The sequence below is a fragment of the Gadus morhua genome, chromosome 8 (genome assembly GCF_902167405.1).
Source record: "Gadus morhua chromosome 8, gadMor3.0, whole genome shotgun sequence".
NCBI lineage: Eukaryota > Metazoa > Chordata > Actinopteri > Gadiformes > Gadidae > Gadus > Gadus morhua.
In genome coordinates this window covers 11,291,965-11,310,734 of record NC_044055.1, presented here as the reverse complement: position 1 = coordinate 11,310,734, position 18,770 = coordinate 11,291,965, and the positions used below count along the sequence as shown (strand labels likewise).

The 18,770-nt window shown below is 52.9% G+C and overlaps 2 protein-coding genes across 2 annotated transcripts in view; both read left to right on the top strand.

Annotated features, from left to right (window-relative positions):
• Positions 1–13,841, top strand: part of LOC115548335 (ankyrin repeat domain-containing protein 12-like) — a 23,476-nt gene extending 9,635 nt beyond the window's left edge. Inside the window, 19 exon segments of the mRNA XM_030362871.1 lie at positions 1,844–1,957; positions 4,720–4,870; positions 6,160–6,231; positions 6,761–6,904; positions 7,706–7,909; positions 8,281–8,423; positions 9,065–9,212; positions 9,664–10,064; positions 10,066–10,302; positions 10,305–10,391; positions 10,393–10,484; positions 10,486–10,639; positions 10,641–10,700; positions 10,703–10,891; positions 10,893–10,916; positions 10,918–12,289; positions 12,292–12,557; positions 12,559–12,619; positions 12,622–13,841. Coding sequence (XP_030218731.1) covers positions 1,898–1,957; positions 4,720–4,870; positions 6,160–6,231; positions 6,761–6,904; positions 7,706–7,909; positions 8,281–8,423; positions 9,065–9,212; positions 9,664–10,064; positions 10,066–10,302; positions 10,305–10,391; positions 10,393–10,484; positions 10,486–10,639; positions 10,641–10,700; positions 10,703–10,891; positions 10,893–10,916; positions 10,918–12,289; positions 12,292–12,557; positions 12,559–12,619; positions 12,622–13,796 — 5,040 coding nt within the window. The 5' untranslated portion in view covers positions 1,844–1,897 and the 3' untranslated portion in view covers positions 13,797–13,841.
• On the top strand, positions 13,797–18,770 carry LOC115548632 (ankyrin repeat domain-containing protein 12-like; the record flags this gene model as incomplete). The annotated part of the gene is given in 6 exon segments (XM_030363395.1): positions 13,797–14,540; positions 14,542–14,565; positions 14,699–14,797; positions 15,039–15,182; positions 15,844–15,939; positions 16,992–18,770. Coding segments are annotated over 6 exon segments (1,293 nt in total), but the record flags the coding sequence as incomplete, so codon positions are not given.

The following is an 18,770-nucleotide window of genomic DNA, read 5'->3' as shown; positions in this document are numbered from 1 at the left end:
CGCACCCCCTCCCCAATTGAATTACTTTACACTGTTGTGGATGTGCAGACGGAGACGCCATTGTTAATCTGGCCGTCCTGATGTTTGCGTGCGTCCTGTCAAATCTCCTGCTGCTCGACATTCCTAAATCTCCCCGCTACTGCCAGTTCACATCATTTGGCTGGAGATTTTTGCCTTTCCTTTGCCTTTCCTTGTGGCTGTGTTTGTGGAGGCGTCTAAACTCCTTTCATAGCAGAGCCCATACATTTTAAGTTGCTTCTGGAATTGGGAATCGTACTGTGATGTTGCAATGATGGAGTCTATATAAATATAAAAATGACCGGGCATTGTAATGAATATCTGCACACTACATTGCCGACTGTATATTTGTATAAGCATGTGTGGCTACTAGCCGATCCCCTCATTGTCAATTGTGCGGCAAATTCTGGGAGAAGATGGCCTGATGTGGACAAGGTTAACTGTAGTGCAGAGGCACCGCCCTAGTGGCCGAAACCCAAATACCTCTGTAATTACAGTCTCCCTGTTTTCCACACTGATTTGGAGTCGCATCAGCATATATTTCTTTTCAGTTCAATACACCACCTACACCTTTGCTCATTGTTAACGTGGACACCAAAGGCTACCCATAGGCCTGCCTAATGCTCGCCGAGGATTAAGGCCAGCTACTTATTTAAATTGTTAATGGAAATACCGCGGACATATTTGCCCCACGTTTACACTTTGATTGAAATGGTGACTCGCTCTCTCTGATCCCTGGCTTTACTGCTGACTGGCGTCTCACTGTGGCCTTCACCCTGAAGCATTGAGGGCTTCTCTTGTCACTTTTCCTGGGCAGATTAACTGTGAACACTACTCCACAGCCAGCATACAAGCTGGCTAGCGAGTAGGAAATGTTATATTCTTCGACGTTCTTTGACGTATTAAAGACAAACTGTTTTTCCCAAACAGTGTGTTTGAGCAAGACAGACAACAATTTTTTTTTATTGCCATAGATTGTTTAAAATTCAGCATGCATTTACCTCAATATGGCTTGACGTCCCCATGTTGTCCTTTACCCATCTTCCATTGGATGCATGGTGTAGTCAATGATTAATTGGCTGCACACTGACATTCTATAATGTATCGCAGCTCTGTAGAAAGTTTGTTTCTGTGACTGAGAAGTACACACAAGTCCTAGCTAAGAAGAAGGCTTGTGGCTTTGAAGGACCCACAGGGCCTCTGAATACTGCCGTTTACATGAACAGCCCTTTACTCTATGATCCCCAACTGCCAAATGCCGTAGGTCTACATTGTGCCCAGCAACAATACCCCCCCATCCCACCATTGACGGCATTGTGTTAACCATTACCTTAATCTCACTGCGTCGCCCGCTACACAGAGGCGCTGTGTCACACCGATGGCAAGCTGTTCCAGGGGGGGTTGTGGGCAGGCAGGGGGGGAAGTTTCCTTTTTGTAACGAGAGTCCTTTACTCTATGGTTGACTCGGTGCTGTCCCTCTGGCATTTTCTCTTCCATTCTGATGTGTCGTCATACTCCTATAGATGGGGGGGGGGGGGGGGATTTCAATAATTGCATTACACAAAATCAACAAAAAAAGTACCTTTGTGACGATGTGAGGGGAACTGATGTACTTTGCTTGTTCAGCCTTGTGGTAGCACAGCACTTGACGGGTACGGATGGCTCTACTTAGCTTTTGGTTTCCATCCCGCAGGTGCAGTACTGTGTAATGCTCCGAAGGGCTTCTGATTTCAAAGCCGAGAGGGGAAGGAGTCTGTGCTCCGGTAGTGTGACTCAGCAGCCGTGTGTGTGTGTGGTGTGTGTGTGTGTGTGTGTGTGTCTCTAGGTGCACGATGAGCCCGCTGTGCTGTAGCCCTCACAGCTAGTCGGCAGCTGCACCATGGCCAAACCTGGCAGCGACCGAGATGGCGCCATGGTGGACAAGCAGGCGGGAAAGAAGGTACAGCCGAGCACGCATACATTCACACGCCTCGCCGACACACACGCCCTCGCTGCTGGCAGGGCCGGCTACTAGCTGGTCGGACAGTATATGGTTACGGAAGAGAGAAGTAACATGGCATGATGGTCCGCTTTTAAACGGCTGCCGGCCTTTGCGTTATGTAAATGTGTTTACATTGATGTGCTGCAAAGCGTGTGAGTGGGACCGAGGAAACAAAAAATCCCTTAAGAATTCATCACGCATGCGCACACACACTTTCCATTCTTTTGATTCATTTAACCACACACGGCGTTGGCAGGGTGCAGCCCACTGGCGTGTGATGTTGCCATTCCCATTCGCCGGATCTGCAATTTATATATATCTGCCACAATAAAGAAATTGAGTGTCGAAATGATTTTGTCATGAAGTCGGCTGGCAGCACTGAGATGACCTCCTCGACATGGCAAGCAGGTCAACAGAAGTGCCAAATCTAGATGTGGTTAAGGGGTCGGGGGGATTCTTGGTTCTATTCTCCTACATTTAGTACCGTATTTTCCGCACTATAAGGCGCACCTGAGTATAAGCCGCAGCAGCTAAATTGAATGATGTGTACATAGATAAGCCGCACTGGACTATAAGCCGCGGGTGCAGTGATGTTGCTAGGTACGCGTCCTGCGTCCCTGACGCATTAAAATCTGAAAGGACGCACTAAACTCACTATCCATGCGTCCCGGGGACGCATCTCATTTTCCCCATGAAAAACGATACATTGTGAACATTAAACAACTCGTGTTTAATCACAGTAACTGGCCAAAGAAACCTTCTTGTGAGCAGACCGGACAAGCGCTGTTTCAACCCTCTGCGCATCTACTCGGCGCAGACGTGATCCCCTGTACAAAGTATCGCGACATGCTAATTTAGCCGCTACCAAAACAACTAGCTCGTCACCGCTGATTTCATTTCAACAATTAAAAAATACGAACTTCATAGTAAATAAACCCACGTTTCCACTGCTCGATGCTGTGCTCATTCGTGTCGATTATGTTCTAATGTTTTAGGGGACGTGCTGTAATGAAATAAATGAAACATAATCCAGTGGTGGTGATGAAAACTACATTGAACGGCAGCCGCCATATTGTTATGCCCAAACGGCGCCTGCGCATACATCGCGCTTCCAACGAGATCCCGTTTTTCTCGAGAAACAGGCAGAGAAGAGAGAACGCAAAAATGCCACCAAAGAAAAAGATGAAACCTATTGCAGGTCAGCAAACTATTGCAGCTGCATTTTCTGTCCCCACTACCTCTGCACTCCTCCGGTCCGCCCCCCGCCACTGGTGGCGGGGCGCGGACCGGGCATAGAGCCCATACGGTACGGCCACACCAACCGCGTTACTCGCGTTAGGGGCGTCCAAACTCGGCATTTTGAATGAAGATGAAGCGTCGCGTCATCTTTCTTTATTCTGGGTGGAAATAGTAACATAGTTACGCTATTAAATGCGTTTATGGAAACATTTTTAGCGAGAAATGTGCATTTTACTTTCATAATGTTCGCTCGGTGAATGTGAAGGATGTTTGGTTTGATATTTATGACGAAGAGGGTACGCTCCGTTTACTTGCATGGACAGTGTCTGGATGCTAAGCAACCTCAATGTCTTGGCGGACTATTTCTCTGCTGATCAACACTACGAATGCTGGAAACACACCATGTGAAGTTATTTAACCCGATTATTGTTATTTATATCAGAGATTATTTAATCGAACCCGATCTAAGCTCTATCACCCAAACACGGCGGCGTTTGGGGTTCCTACCTCGGACTCCAGCGCAGCCACGGCCGACGACTATCTTTATTCTGGGTGGAAATAGTAACATAGTTACGCCATTAAATGCGTTTATGGAAATTTTTTAGCGAGAAATGTGCATTTTACTTTCATAATGTTCGCTTGGTGAATGTGAAGGATGTTTGGTTTGATAGTTATGACGAAGAGGGAACGCTCCGTTCACTTGCATGGACATGGACTCATCTAGCTGCGTTGATGCGTTGGAAGCGTTGAACCACCACACAATGATCAAGCGTCAGGTTAGGCGCGTTACTCGCGTTATCCAACGCGAGTAACGCGTTAGGTGTGGCCGCACCGATAGTTAGTCGATGGACTCGTCTGTAACCTGTAAAATCCATAGATTAGCCGCACCGTTATATAAGCCGCAGACTCGAAAAATGGGGAAAAAGGCGCGGCTTATAGTCCGAAAATTACGGTAGTCATTTATGCAATTTCCACTGACATTTTATATTCTCTAAATGCAGTCTGAGCAGCCTTTTTTTCTTCTTTTTGGATAAAAGAACAAAAACGCATCTTGGTGATGGGCTTCTTGTATTGGCTTTTTGTATTGTCATTGAGCAACTGACGAAGCAGGTTACTTTTATTAGTCAATTAAGTCCATTTCCTTTTACTTCTGAGTCACTGGATAATGGTAGATACATTGTCTCCAAAGTGTTCACCGATCAGTCAAATCCCTGTGTTTCCCGACCACGTGCCGCTCCATCTTGTTTGTCATGTTTTAGCACGCTTCAGCCCATACCTCGACAATGGTACCCCAGTGTGGAACCCAAGCCTGCTGCTGTCAGTCAGTCAGGCTGTCCTCTACAGGCCAAATGGGGCCCATCTTCAAGAGCATCTTTCCGTGTGGCCGCCTTTCTTCTTTTGTGCTTACAAAACGCTTGCACACTGCTTCTCTGAATGGACTGCCATTTTTATCATTCTGCATCCTACCCTTGTTTTGGCAGAGCAAGGACAAGCTGTCCCCGTTCACCAAAACGCCAAAGCTGGACCGGAGTGAACTCCTGGGAAAGGAGGCCAAGGCCAAGTCTTCCATGAAGCGCAAGCTGTCCTTCACCGCCAGCCCGGCCCGCACGGACGAGCGTGACTCGGACACAGGTACGACTGGCGCTGCTGTTGATACATGCTGATAAATACCCTATGCTCCTCTCCACACCTAGTCTGAAATTTCCTGGCCCCCGGCCATGTCTCTATACTACCCCCCTGTGGCCCATTGTAGACCTATTCCGCAGGTCTGGTGGAAAATGTCTGAAGTGGAGCGTCTTTCTTCTTCTTCTAGAAAATGACCCCATTGGGATAAGCACTGACGTATGAACCGGAATGTTCTTGACCAAACCGGCCCGTTCTATTGGTCAGGCGATCCACGTCTGTTGCTTAGTTTTCCTGTTTACAAATGGCTGTGAAATAGAATATAGTTTGTTCAGATACGGCCTCCATTATGTGCTTTTTTAGCGGTGTCTTGTCTTGAGAACAAACAAGACTAACTCTGTTCATTGCCGTTGACTACACTGTCATACAGTGGCTCTATCCCGGTAAATGATGTGCTGTTATTCTTTCAAGCAGAGCTGAGGTTATCAAATAGTAATTTCCATTATTTTGTCCAATCCAACCACACGTTATGTCTTCGGCTCTGTTGGACATTTAAATGTGTTGGTGTGGTTTTCTTCACCACTGTGCATCGCTAAAGCATGCAAACCAGTTGGCTGCTCTCGTATTTTTGCCAGAACCTCCTCTTTGCTGAGCAATGGGGATTACTGTATCATTCATATTGTCACATCGTTCTGTGGTTCATCCTGCCTGATGCACTGAAGCCCAAAACCTGTACTGACCAGATCCGTCATTATGAGCCGAATCCTATGGATTTGAAACGGGCATCTACAAGTGAAATAACGAGAGCCTTGTATTGGAGCCGTGAACTGGCGGGGGGGGGGGGGGGGGGGGGGAAAGCTGCTTAGGGTGTTGTCCGTCTCCGCTAGGGGGTGATTTGTATCTCTGAACAGCTCCAGGAAGAACAGACGCACTGCTGCAACCATCACCCCAGTTCTCTCATACCCTGAATGCTGCCGTTGCCATGACACCATCAGAATGTGTGTGGTGTGTGCTTGTCACTGTGCGTTTGTCACTGTGTGTGCGCGTATGTCACTGTGTGTGTGCGTATGTCACTGTGTGTGTGCGTATGTCACTGTGTGTGTGTGCGTATGTCACTGTGTGTGTGTGTGTATGTCACTGTGTGTGTGCGCGTATGTCACTGTGTGCGCGTTTGTCACTGTGCGTTTGTCACAGTGTGCGTGTGTGCGTTGGTGACCACTGGAAGAAGGGAGAGAGGGCTTGCGTTAACGCACTGCTTTCCCACATCTCCCTCCACCCCTCATGTGTGTGCACTGTAGATGACTCAGACCCAGGGCAGACGAGTGAGGCCTGGGCAGAGAGATTAGTGCCTCCCTGCAGGATATACGCAGGTAACCCCCCCCCCCCTCGCCCGGTTGGAGCCTGAGACTTGACCCCACCTTCCTGAACACCACCTTTTTTTTTTTAAGTACCAGCTCCTCTTCCTCCACACCCGACCCGTTCTCCCTGCAACATGCACACACTTGCACACACTTGCACGCGTGTGTGATTTCTTCCTTTTTGTTTTATGTTGTCCTGCATGCGCCCCTGTAGGCGCACATGCATGTGTAGTTGGTGAACACAGACTGACGCAGAGAGGTGGGGGTGGGTGGGGGGGATCTTTCCACGGTCCTAGTACCTCGCAATGCACCGAGCTGCATTCGTTTCCATTTCTCCTTTATTTCCCTTTTTTTGTTCCGGTTACTTCCTCTCCTACCTCATGCTTGTCATCTGTCTCTCTAACGCAGATACAAGGAGAGGCTCAATAGATGGTTTCGCTGTGTTTAACCCCTACCCCCTGCTCCCCCTTTCCCCCCCCCCCTTCTTTACAACACCTCCCCAACACCCTCTAACCCCCCATGTCTCCGTCTGTGTCCGCAGATAAAGATGGAGGCCCCGACAAGAAGAAGGTTAAGAAGGAGTCCGGGGGCAAGAAGTCCCAGTCGTCCACCCTGTTGTTCGGCTACCCTCTCTCCGAACGCAAGCAGATGGCTCTCCTCATGCAGATGACTGCCAACAGCCCAGGTCTGGACCGCTGCCTGGTCACCGCCCCACCCCGCCACTTTTACCGCAACCTCTCAAGATGGCTGTGGCTAAATTTACCTTTCTGTTGAGTCACCGTGATTGAGACGTCAGTCGGGGGAATAAGGCCCATGATAGGTCAAGGTTGATCTGAGGACGGGCACTTTTTGTTTTGGTCCTAATATTAGCTGATGGCTGTGTACAACAGAATGCATCATGGGATACATTTTTTTGTGATGCTGATTTTGTTGAGAGGACTCGAGAGTTGCAGCACTGTAGTTTTAAACCAAAGTAAATGCGCCACAACTTGGGCTAGGGTAAACTTTGTTATCCCAGGTCTTGCATGAAGAACACTGAGGCACGTTCGAATACAACAGTGTGTTCCCATAATGAAATATCTTTCATGATTAATGACTTGATGACAATGAACAGAAAACAATTTCTACCAACACAAATAACATTTTTAGTATCAAACCATCACAAAACTAATATAATCGAGTTTTCTATTTTTTATTGAATGTTTTAGATATATCTGTACATTATTTTAGATTTGAAAATGTCCTTTTTGACCATTTTGGTATTTTTTTTTTAGGCGAACTTTCAAAGAGAGTAAATAAATCATATTTTCAAACTCAAAATACAATTTTGAGTTTGAAAAATAACTAAATAATCATGATTTTATTTTTTTCATAATCGAGCAGCCCTAGCGTCAGCAGACGCGCCAAACTGCGTTAGGGTAAAACAAGTCTTTGCCCTGTTGCTCCACTCTAGCGCCGCTGACTCATGCCCTCCCTGCCCCTCCAGACTCCACCCCCAGCCACCCGTCGCAGGTCACCCCCGTGCCCAAGAGGGTGGCCAGCAGCAGCGCGTCCAAGCAGAAGGACAAGGTCAACAAGAGGAACGAGCGCGGGGAGACCACGCTGCACCTCGCCGCCATCCGCGGAGACTCCAAGCTGGTCAAGGAGCTCATCAGCCTCGGCGCCGACGTCAACGTCAAGGACTTTGCCGGTACGCTTTTATTTTGACATTGGGGTGGTTTGTAGTTCTCCGTGCAGGAGTGGGGTTAGTACCCGCTGTCGTTGCGTCGGACGTAGCGTCACCGTTATGCTATTGTTTGGCCGGGGCACTTATTGCTATGAACATACCGACGGTAACAACAGCGATGTATATTGTTGTTTCTCTTTCTTCTGGCTATTGTGGTGATTGTAAGTCGCTTTGGATAAAAGGATCTGCTACATGTGAATGTTTGTCATTCAATCGAAAGCCATTTGTTCTGTAGTACTTGAAACAAGGCATATTTCCCCTCAAAATGTATTCATAAGTGGATTACTCATTAGGAGAAAAAAGCAAATATTAACCCGTGCTCATGGCGTCCCCAGGCTGGACGCCGCTTCACGAGGCCTGTAACCTGGGTTACTACGACGTGGCCAAGGTTCTGATCTCCGCCGGAGCCGAGGTCAACACCCAGGGGCTAGACGATGACACGCCCCTCCACGACGCCTCCAGCAGCGGACACAAAGATGTAAGGACCCGCCCTTTGATTTATCGTCAAGTAGTGATCGGCCGATATTTGAGTTATCGTACGTATATCGGCATCCGTCGATATATATTTTTTTCCTTTTTCTTGTTTCTTTTTTTTGAATATTTTTTCCCTGCATCATTTAGACAGTTCAACAAATGTTCCTTTTTTTTTTTTTTTTTTTTTATTGAGACTTGTGTCATTTGTTATCATCATTGTGTAATTTTTATGATGTCAATCGAGGGAGCAAAAGCAGCATCGGCTCCAAATATTGGCTAAAAAATGGGCTCAAATCAGCGTAGGAGCTGGAGCAGTTTGAAGTACACAGATGTTTTGGGAAGGAAATGTGTTATGACAAGTGTGTGTGTGTCTGTTTGTGAAGGGTGTTGAAGAGCAGATAGTGACCCAGAGTCAGACATGAGTCATTTGGACTGGGAATTAAACATGACGCGAGTAAGGATTGTGGGGCTGTAGAAGATTTCGAAAAGATTGGTTTAATAAAGTCCTCCTTGTTGGAGAGGTAATCTGGTTCCTGATATCCCAACAGCAGTGTTTCTCCTCCCTGTCACTGGACCGTAAAAGCCACGACATTTCTCCTAATAGTGTGTGTGTGTGTGTGTGTGTGTGTGTGTGTCCTGCCTCAGATTGTGAAGCTACTCCTACGCCACGGCGGTAATGCTTTCCAGGCCAACAAGCGTGGGGAGCGGCCCGTGGACGTGGCGGACTCCCAGGAGCTGGAGCAGCTGCTGAAGGGAGAGCTGCCCCTGTCCGACCCGGAGGACAGCTCCTCAGGTACAGCCCCTCTCCACTGCTGGCCCTAATGGACTGTGGGTTTATCGGGAGAACCTGGGATCTTACAACAAAGCTCAATAATGGCAGCGGTGTAACAATATATCAAATTATTATTAATTCTGGATATATCTTTTTCTTTACACGTCGATGGATAGGATGAAAAAAGGTTATTTTCGTGGCTAGGCAATAGATTAATTGCTGTATATCACTGGTATATGTCTTTGCTGGTACAGTTGTAGTGTGTTCAGCTTCTGCAGATGGTTGGTTGTATATATCGGTGAATCATATCAGATGAGTGTTCCACAAATGTCAAAACAAGTTTACATTAGTATATGCAACCTGATCATGGATATGCTAACTGAAACTGGCAACACGATTGAGCGTTGATCAGCAGTGGAAGCTGCTCCTTGGAGACGTGCTAATGCCGTTCTCCTGTCCTCTGATCCCCCAGACTCTGAGGACCCGCCGTCCGTCAACCCGTCCAGCGTGGACGACGACCACATGGAGGAGTCGGACGGAGAGAAGGACTCCGAGGGCAAGCCGTCCGCCCTGAAGGCCTCGCCCTCCGTCTCCGGCCTGGACGAGTACGAGTTCAAGGACGAAGAGGAGGAGGAGGAGGAGGAAGACGAGGAGGAGGAGGAGGAGGAGGAGGAGGAAGAGGAGCCGGCGCTGAACGACCGACACCACTACAGGAGAGATCTGCGTCAGCGGGAGAAGGAGGAGCGGAACCACGTGACGGCCAAGCCCAGCGCCAAGACGGATCCCCCGCCCTCCCTCCTCCCTCCTCCTCCTCAAAGTCAAAGAAGCCGAAGGCGACGGCTGCGAGTCCTGCACTGCAGCACTGACTCCTCCAGCGGACGAGCTGGACGGCCTCGCCGCTGCCCCCCTGGAGAGGAGGGGGTCCCCCTCATGCTCCCAGAGCACCGCCGACGCCTTAAAGGCGGAGCCGGCGCGCGTCAAGAAGGACGGCGAGCAGAAGGGCAAGGTGAAGAGGAAGAGCAAAGGACAGAGCAAGAACAAGGAGAACCAGGAGGACGGCGGCGGCGCAAGGGAGAACGGCAAGGGGCCGGTGTTCTCTGCGGCAGCTGGCGGCGGACGGAGAGCGCCGAGAAGGGGCGCGGCGACGAGGACTCCTTCAAGATGTCCTTCAGCCCCAAGGACGACTTGTCGGTGCACCTCATTCCACCTGTCCTCGGTCAAGGCGCCCAAGCTCAACCACGGCCTGCTGTCGGACAAGGCGCCCACGCCGCTGAAGCAGGAGAACGCTAAGACCCAGCGCGCCGGCGGCCGACGGCCCCGCCGACGCGGTCAAGTACATCCACTACACGGACGCCGTGGACTACTGCACGACGGAGGGCTCAAGCACCAAGGGCTGCAAGCACAAGGATGAAGAGGCAAGCACCAGCAGCGGGAGCCCCCCCGGCGGCGGCGGTGGCGGTGGACGGCGACGAAGGCAGCCGCAGCCCCTCCAAGGACGGCAGCCTGGGGTAAACGTCGCTGAGGGGCCCCGACGCGGCGGCGTGGCGGCGGCGAGGAAGACGGACGCCGACGGCAAGGTGGTGAAGAAGCACAAGCTGAAACACAAGGAGAAGGAGAAGCACCGGCGGGACTACGAGGTGGACCGGAGCCGCCACCGGCAGAAGGAGGCCCGGAAGGACGGCCACAGGAATCTGGAGTTCCGACCGCGAGTTCTGGAAAGAGAACTTTTTTCAAGAGCGACGAGGCAGAAGAGCCGCCGCCGCCGCCGCCGGCTCCAGGGAAGCGTGATGGGGAGGGCAGCGACGGCTGCCCGCTGCAGAAAGCCCGAGACGGCTCCCCCGCGAAGGAGGAACGCCCGGCGAAGGACAAGCACGCCGGCCGCCAGGAGAAGCGCTCCCGGGACGAGAAGGAGAAGTCAGTGAAGAAGGAGCGCAAGGAGGACAAGGGGAAGGAGGGGAAGTGGAGCGAGCTGAGTGAGGAGCGGGCCGACGGCCCACGGCTCGGGACGCTTCCCGGCCGAGCCTCCTCAGCAGAGCTCCGCCGTCGCCGCCAAGGAGGGAGGAGAGGAGGAACGCGCTGTGAGCCTCACTCCGGCGGAGCTGGAGCCGCCGCAGGAGCAGCCCGCCCGAGAAAGCCGCCAGGGACCGGGGGCGACAAGAGGCCGCCGGCCAAGGAGCGCGAGGCGGAGCGGGACGGAGGAAAAGGCACCCGGAGAAGAAGGGTCAAGGCGGAGCCGGCGGACCGGCCCGAGCCGCAGGCCTCGACGGAGCGCTGGAAGGAAAAGGAGAAGAGCGGCGCCAGCTCTTCCTCCCACTGCCCCGGGGATAAAAGCCACAAGGAGAGGGAAAACGAGAAGCTGAGGTCGGCGTCGACGTCCGCCACCAAGAAGCACCAAGAAGAGAGCAGGAAAAACAAGGAGAGGAACTCGGAGAAGCGCAGCGAGCGGGAAAGGCCGGAGAAGGACTACAATGGCGGGGAGCACCGGGAGAAGGACCGGCCCGGCACGGAGAAGAAGAGCAAACCGACGGAAAAGCCCTCGGAGAACAGTAAACCCGAGCGCTCCAAGGAGAAGGACGGCGACAGGAAGAAGAAAGACAAGATGAAGGACGGCGCTCCCGGCCCGGGCTCCAACCTCAAGTCCCTCCTCGAGGAGAAGAGGAGCTACAGCTCCGAGAGCTCCAAGTCCGCCTCCCTCAAACCCAAGGAGGAGGTGGCCAGGACGCCGGAGAAGGAGAGGGACCCGTCCGCGAGCGGGACCCTGATCAGACACCGGGACAAGGACCGGCACCGCCGAGCGCTCCCAGTCCACCAAGCTCAGCCGGGCCAAGCCCGGCGAGGCAGACGCCGAGCGGGTCAAGTCCAAGCCAAGCGACGCCGCCCCCGCCGTCGACGCCGAGCGGGACAAGTCCAAGCCTCGCCGGCGTCCCGCGACGCCCGGCCCAAGGAGAAGAGGCTGGTGAACGACGACCTGATGCAGACCAGCTTCGAGCGCATGCTCAGCCTCAAGGACCAGGAGATCGAGCAGTGGCACCGCAAGCACCTGGAGAAAATCAAGCAGAAGGAGCGCGAGAGGCTGAAGCAGCGGCCCTCGGTTGGACCCCCTCCAAGCCCAAGAGCAAGGACAAGGCGGTCAAGACGGCGGACACCTGCCTGAGCAAGGAGCTGCTGCGCTCCAAGAGCTCCGAGGCCGGGGACAGCCAGAGCCGGGACCGGGCCCCCAAGGACGGCACCGGCTCACGGACGCTGTCCCTCGACGGGAAGAGCCTGTGCTCCCTCAGCGCGAAGGTCATGGCGAGCATGGACGGCGCGCTGAGCCGGTCGCCGCGGCCCGACGGCGAGCGCTCCGGCGTCATGTCCCGGTCCGTTCTCCATGGTCTCCGTTGCGAGCTCGGAGGATTCCTGCCAGGCGGCCGTGCTGACGCCCCGGCCCCGCCGAGTACGACTCGGACCGTCAACCCCGAGGCGTCGGACTCCCAGCCCCCGCTGCTGCAGTCGTCCCTGGCGTCGCTGCGGGCCGCCCAGTCGCCCTCGGCCCACGACAAAGACTGCGGCGGTCTCCCGGAGGTGCCCCACAGCAGCTGGTCGCCGTTGTCCAACAGACACGAGACCCCTTACCTGAGGGCCATCCTCGATGAGGACGCCGGCGCGGCGGCGGAGGACGGGAAAGACGGCGCCGACGCGCCGGAGAACCTCCCTCTGCCCGTTCAGCCCGGAGCGGCCGAGCCCGGAGCGCCGGAGCCCCCGGCAGACCCGGAGGAGGGCTCCATCGAAGACCACGCCCCACCGCAGCACACCGGGGATAAGGCGGAGGGCGACGCCTACACGCAGCGGGAGGAGTCCCGGCCCGAGTACTTCCCGGTGTCGCCGGCCTCCTACCGGGATGCCTCGTACAGAGACGCCCCGGACAAGGAGCCACTCAACTCGGAGTCCAACGTCTCCTCGGCTTGCGGGACCCCACCGAGGGCCCCGGAGCAGAGGCTCCCGTCTTCCTCCGATGAGCCGGCCCCAAGAGAGCTGTACTGGCCCCTGCTGAACGCGCATACCGAGGAGGAGAGCGCCGGGGACAGCGGCGCGACGCTCGAGCCGACGGAGCCGTCCTCCTCCTCCGCACTCTCTGCGGACACGTCGGGCCTGACTGACGCCCAGGAGCCGACCCCCTGGCCCTGCCCACAGAGGGACCTCTTCACCGCCACGGAGAGCTCACAGCCCCGATCCGAGCCCCTGGAGGCCATGGACGTCGACCGCGAAGAGAAACCGTCTGAAACCGCCATGGACACGACCACCACCGCCGCTGAAAGAGCCGGATGGGACGGCGAGGGGAGCGTGTGGGACGGCTGTGAACGGGAGCGGTCGGCCAGCCCCCCCGTGCCCTCCTCGGCCTTCACACACATTCCTACCTTCGAGGCGGAAGAGCCGGCGGCGGCCCCCGGCAGAGCCAACCCCGAGGCCAGGTGGGCTCCGGAGGAGTCCGACGTATGTGAGCAGCTCTACAAGAAGTCCAAACTGTCCACCGACGGCAGGGCCGTTGGACGCGGCGCCGCCGGAGAAGGCGGAGCACAGCGCGGCCGGGCCCTCGTCCCCCGGGTTCTACTGCAGGACCCCTGAACACAAGGCCGAGGAGACGCAACGTCGCCCCCCAGACCACCGAGACCACCACCACAGACGACGACCGTCAACAACAACGGCGGCGCGGAGGCCAGGCATGCGTACGTGGAGGGCCCCTCCGCCGACGAAGGCCCTGCCCCGGACACGGCCACCGAGCCGAGCACGGATGCGAGCACGGAGCCGGGGCCCAGAGCCGACGGAGGCCCCCCCCCTCCGAGGAGACGCAGGAGTCCTCCTCTACCTCCACCTCGTCGTCCTCGTCGTCCGCCGCAGGAGAGCCGAGCACCTTCCGGCCCCCCCCCCCGGCGGACCACAGCGGCAGCACCTCGGGGTGGTTCCTCCCCGCAGTCGGGGGACTCGGACAGCTCCGGCGCCAAGGCCAAGGCGCGCTGCCGGGACCACGACGACCCGGACGCCGCCCCCGTGGGCCCACCCCCGCAAGAGGAAGATGCCCAGGGCGTTGCCCTCGCAGAGCGGGGCTCCGCCCCGCCCCCGGGGAGGGAGACCGGTCAGCAGCAGCAGCAGCTGCAGCACCAGTCGCTGGCGGCCATTGTGGACTCGGTGAAGCTGGAGGAGATCGAGCCCTACCAGACGGAGCGGGCCAACCCCTACTACGAGTACCTGCACATCCGCCGCAAGATCGAGGAGAAGCGCAAGGTGCTGTGCAGCGTCACGCCGCAGCCGCCGCAGTACTACGACGAGTACGTCACCTTCAACGGCTCCTACCTGCTGGACGGGAACCCGCCTCAGCAAGCTGTGCATCCCCATGGTGAGAGAGCCACCACGGGGTTACCGCGAGAATCACGGGGTTCAGAAGACCTGCTGAAGGAGATCTAAAACGCACGTTCGCTTGAATAAAGACCGTGGCGGTAATGGTCTGCGTTTCTTTCCGTCTTCTGCAGATTACTCCCCCGCCGTCGTTACCTGAGCCGCTGAAGGAGATGTTTAAACAACAGGAGGTGATGCGGATGAAGCTCCGCCTGCAGCACAGCATCGAGAGGGTAAGGTTTCACTCCTGGGCGTATTTTTGCAGGCAGTCTGCTGCTTACGTGGTAATCTTCCAGTGGGTTCCAGTTTCACCGCACTGGGGAGCTTGACTCCTCTTCTTTTAAGGGTGTTCATTTTTTTTCCAAAATGTGTGTACTGGAATGTTCATCGGAAAATGATTCAACCCAAGTATTGAACCCTTTACCCTTGTATAGATATTGACCGAACTTCTGCCTCTTCTATGCTGTCCCACAGGAAAAACTCATCGTTTCCAATGAACAGGAAGTTTTAAGGGTCCATTACCGGGCCGCAAGAACACTAGCCAACCAGACGCTCCCGTTCAGTGCCTGTACCGTCCTACTGGATGCAGAAGTGTACAATATGCCTCAAGACGTCCAGGCAAGTAGCAGCACGTCATAATCAACCTTAAGGGCTGATAATGGTTCACGCAGCGCAATGACCACGCAGACACTTTGACGCGGTCGGGAACGTTTATGGTTCTGCGTCGGGTTTTAGTGAGCGGACCAATCACAGCCCTTGCTGCTGTTTCGCCTCGACGGAAGGTTATAATTTTTGGGAGGCGCACGTCAGGCCTTTGCGGTGGACGCAAGGAAGGTCTGCAAGGACGTCAGGCCCTTGCGATGGACGCAAGGAGGGTCCGCAAGGGGTCCGTGACCCCCTTGCGTTGCGTGAACATGGGACCATAATCAGCCCTTCAGGAGCTGTAGATGAAGGATTTCCTGAGTTTTTTTTTAATGGAACGGGGCAGATTATTATCAAGCACAATGCATGCGTCAGAAGACCCAGCCCTTGATTCACACTACCCCACCAACCCAGATGATGTACTGCTGTAAAGAGAGCAGCATGTTAACCATTAGAAACACCACCTCCTTCAAAAGCCCTGTATAAATACAAATCTTCATCACTACGTCTTGACACACCATCACAGCTTTTGATGTTGGATCAAACTCGTTATTTCTAATCAAGTTTTTTGGTACTTGTTTATATAACATCGGCTCATATAAACTGTTTTTCATGTCTTCTCTGATGTCTGTTTTAGACTGACGACGGCAAAACCTCGGTGAGAGATCGATTCAACGCCCGTCAGTTCATGTCCTGGCTGCAAGACGTGGACGATAAGTTTGACAAACTGAAGGTGAGGTGGTCACTGTGCTGTCACCTCGGGCTCCGGCTCTGTTCATTTTTTCTTTCCCATGTGGACTTTTCACCCTATAATTGTGATGATGGGACCCACACACTCCCTCCATTGTATATTGACGTTTGCAGAGACTATAAACTAGTGCTGTCAAGCGATTAAAATATTTAATCGCTGTTAATCGCATTAATGTCATATCTAAGTCGCGATTAATCGTGAGCAATCGCGATTAATCGCAATTCTTTTTTCTATGCTAAATATCCCTTGATTTCTTTGTCCCATTATTTTTTTCTCATTTTAATATTCTTATCAACATGGAGAAGTGCATCGGCTTGCCTTGTGCAAATGTTTTTTTATTGATAACATTGGTATATACTGATCAAAACAGGACGATACAAAAAAAAGCCTATAATGCAATTAAACGAGCATACAAAGATACTGCCTTGAACATAGCAGTCAGGCTACTGCTTCTTTGTTTTGAGCCAATTCAAAAAAAATAAAAGAATTGCGTTAATCATGCGATAAAAAAATTAACGCCTTTAAAAACGCGTTTAACTGACAGCACTACTATAAACGCATAAAGCATAAAAGATAAGGAAGTGGAGTCGTTTGCGTCAGCAGTTGGGTCACAAAGGAACATTTTGAGGGTGTACAGTTAAAACGTTCAAGCAGCACCGTAAACTATCCATAATTAGCACATTCAGGGCACGATAAAATACAGTGGTCCTTTTAATATAAAATAAATATGAAGTACAGCTATCTAACGGGACCTCTAAAATAAAAATAATAGGGTTCCAACCCGTTGGCTTGGCCCCCTAATTACATGGACTTCAACAACTGAGATCCCAATCAAGTGAAGAAAAGCAGTACTGGCTTTGTGTTTCAAAAACGATCAACGCCACCTCTAGGCCAGCTGGGGAACTGCATGTTAGTCAAACCGGGCATGGCTGCTGCTTCTCCTAGCAGGCGACCATACGCATATCCCCCATGTCGTGGTCCTAGCAGACGCCCTGCCTAACGTCCCCCATGTTGTACCCCCCCCCCCCCCCCAGACGTGCCTGCTGATGCGGCAGCAGCACGAGGCGGCGGCGCTGAACGCGGTGCAGCGGCTGGAGTGGCAGCTGAAGCTGCAGGAGCTGGACCTCGCCACCTACAAGTCCACCAGCATCTTCGAGATCCCCGAGTTCTACATCCCCCTGGTGGAGGTCAACGACGACTTCGACCTCACGCCCATATGAGAGTGTGGAGCGGAGGGGGGAGGGGGGGCTCTCTCTCTCTCCCTCTCTAACGGCAGACGCAGTGTTGTTTTCCGTCTCCTGTTCCCCCACCTTCCCCCCCCCCATCCACCCACCCGTCACAGGAAGCTCAACGCTGACGTGTCCAGAGGACGGGTCACGTGGGGAGAACGCGGACCCCGTGGGGGAGGCTGGGATCACATGGGTGAGGACGGATGGGATCCATGGGGGAGGACAGATCAGACTGGGGACGGATGGGATCCGGTGGGTGAGGACGGATGTGATGGGTCTAGCGGGGGTGGGGGGCAGAAGAGCAGCCTGGCCGAGCACTTAACGGCCACGGGTATGAACGCCAGAGAGCACTTAAGAAACGGTTTGCATCCATTGAAAAAAATAAAAAAGGAGGAGATAATAACAAGCATGCTCTGATAGAGTAGGGGGGGGGGGGGGTGAGGCGCTATTTGTACAGGATGCAGGACTGACTAACCTGAGAAGCCCCCCACCGACCAGGCCTTTGATGGAAGTCCATGCCTCTAAGTGTAGCCCACTACGGTCCAAAGGCTGGCCCATGACGCTAGCTTCGCTACGCTAGGCCGAGCCGGCTGAGCTATGCTGGATTGTGCCATGCTTTGCTATGCTAGGTTGAGCTATGCTATGCTTGGCCGTGCTATGCTAGGCTGGCCTGGGCTGGGCCGGGTCATGCTATATTATGATAGGTGTCTGCTTTTCTCGACACAGAAGCGGGCAGTACACCGATGTCCCCGCCTGCTACCGCTCTCCGCCATGCTGGCTCTCGCGCGACTAAAAGATTTCCAATCTTCTTTTGGTTCGGCTTCGCCTCATTTCACAAACTGTGTTCTTACATTTGTGTACAGACTGTGTGCTCTTATTGTTTTTTAACTTATTTTATACATACAGATTGTGCATTTGTAAATAGCCATGTAATTATCGTTTTAAACGTGTTAAAAAAAAGAACACGCAAAAAACAAAAAAGGTAATGGATATTTTGATTGTAAAACTTTGTTCTGTCTCATGTTTCAATGGACCAAAGTTGGCTTTTTCTATGGAGTGTCCTTGTTGCTGTTGTCTGAACCCATTACGCATGTGTTGTCGGGTTTTCTGTTTTCCCTCCGCCTCCGCTTCCTTTATCCCTGGCGCTCTGGACCACCAAGACCCTTGGATTCTTTTATTTTGTTGACCTCTGCTTATTACAGTGCTGTGCATGCGTTACGTTGTTAAATCTCTTCCTGAAGAGCTGTACTGTAGACTAAATAGTGAGGTTATACTGAAGTGTTGCAGCTTTCCTTTTGTGCTGTTGTGTTTTATGTCACTGCAGCCTCGGTTCCTTGTGTGTTGTCCCTTGTGTCTTGCGCACATTAAAAAAAAAAGAACGAAAAGAAAGTTTGTTGTGGCTTAAGCGGAATAGAAACATACTTTTACAGTTTCAATGTGAGATCACAACAAATCCTATTTTTTCAACATAATGCCTTTTTGAACGATAGTTCTAAAAATGTCTATTTTAATATTTACTTGTTACAAGACATGTACATATTTGTAATATATAATTGAATAAATTTTATTGGTTGTGAAATCAAA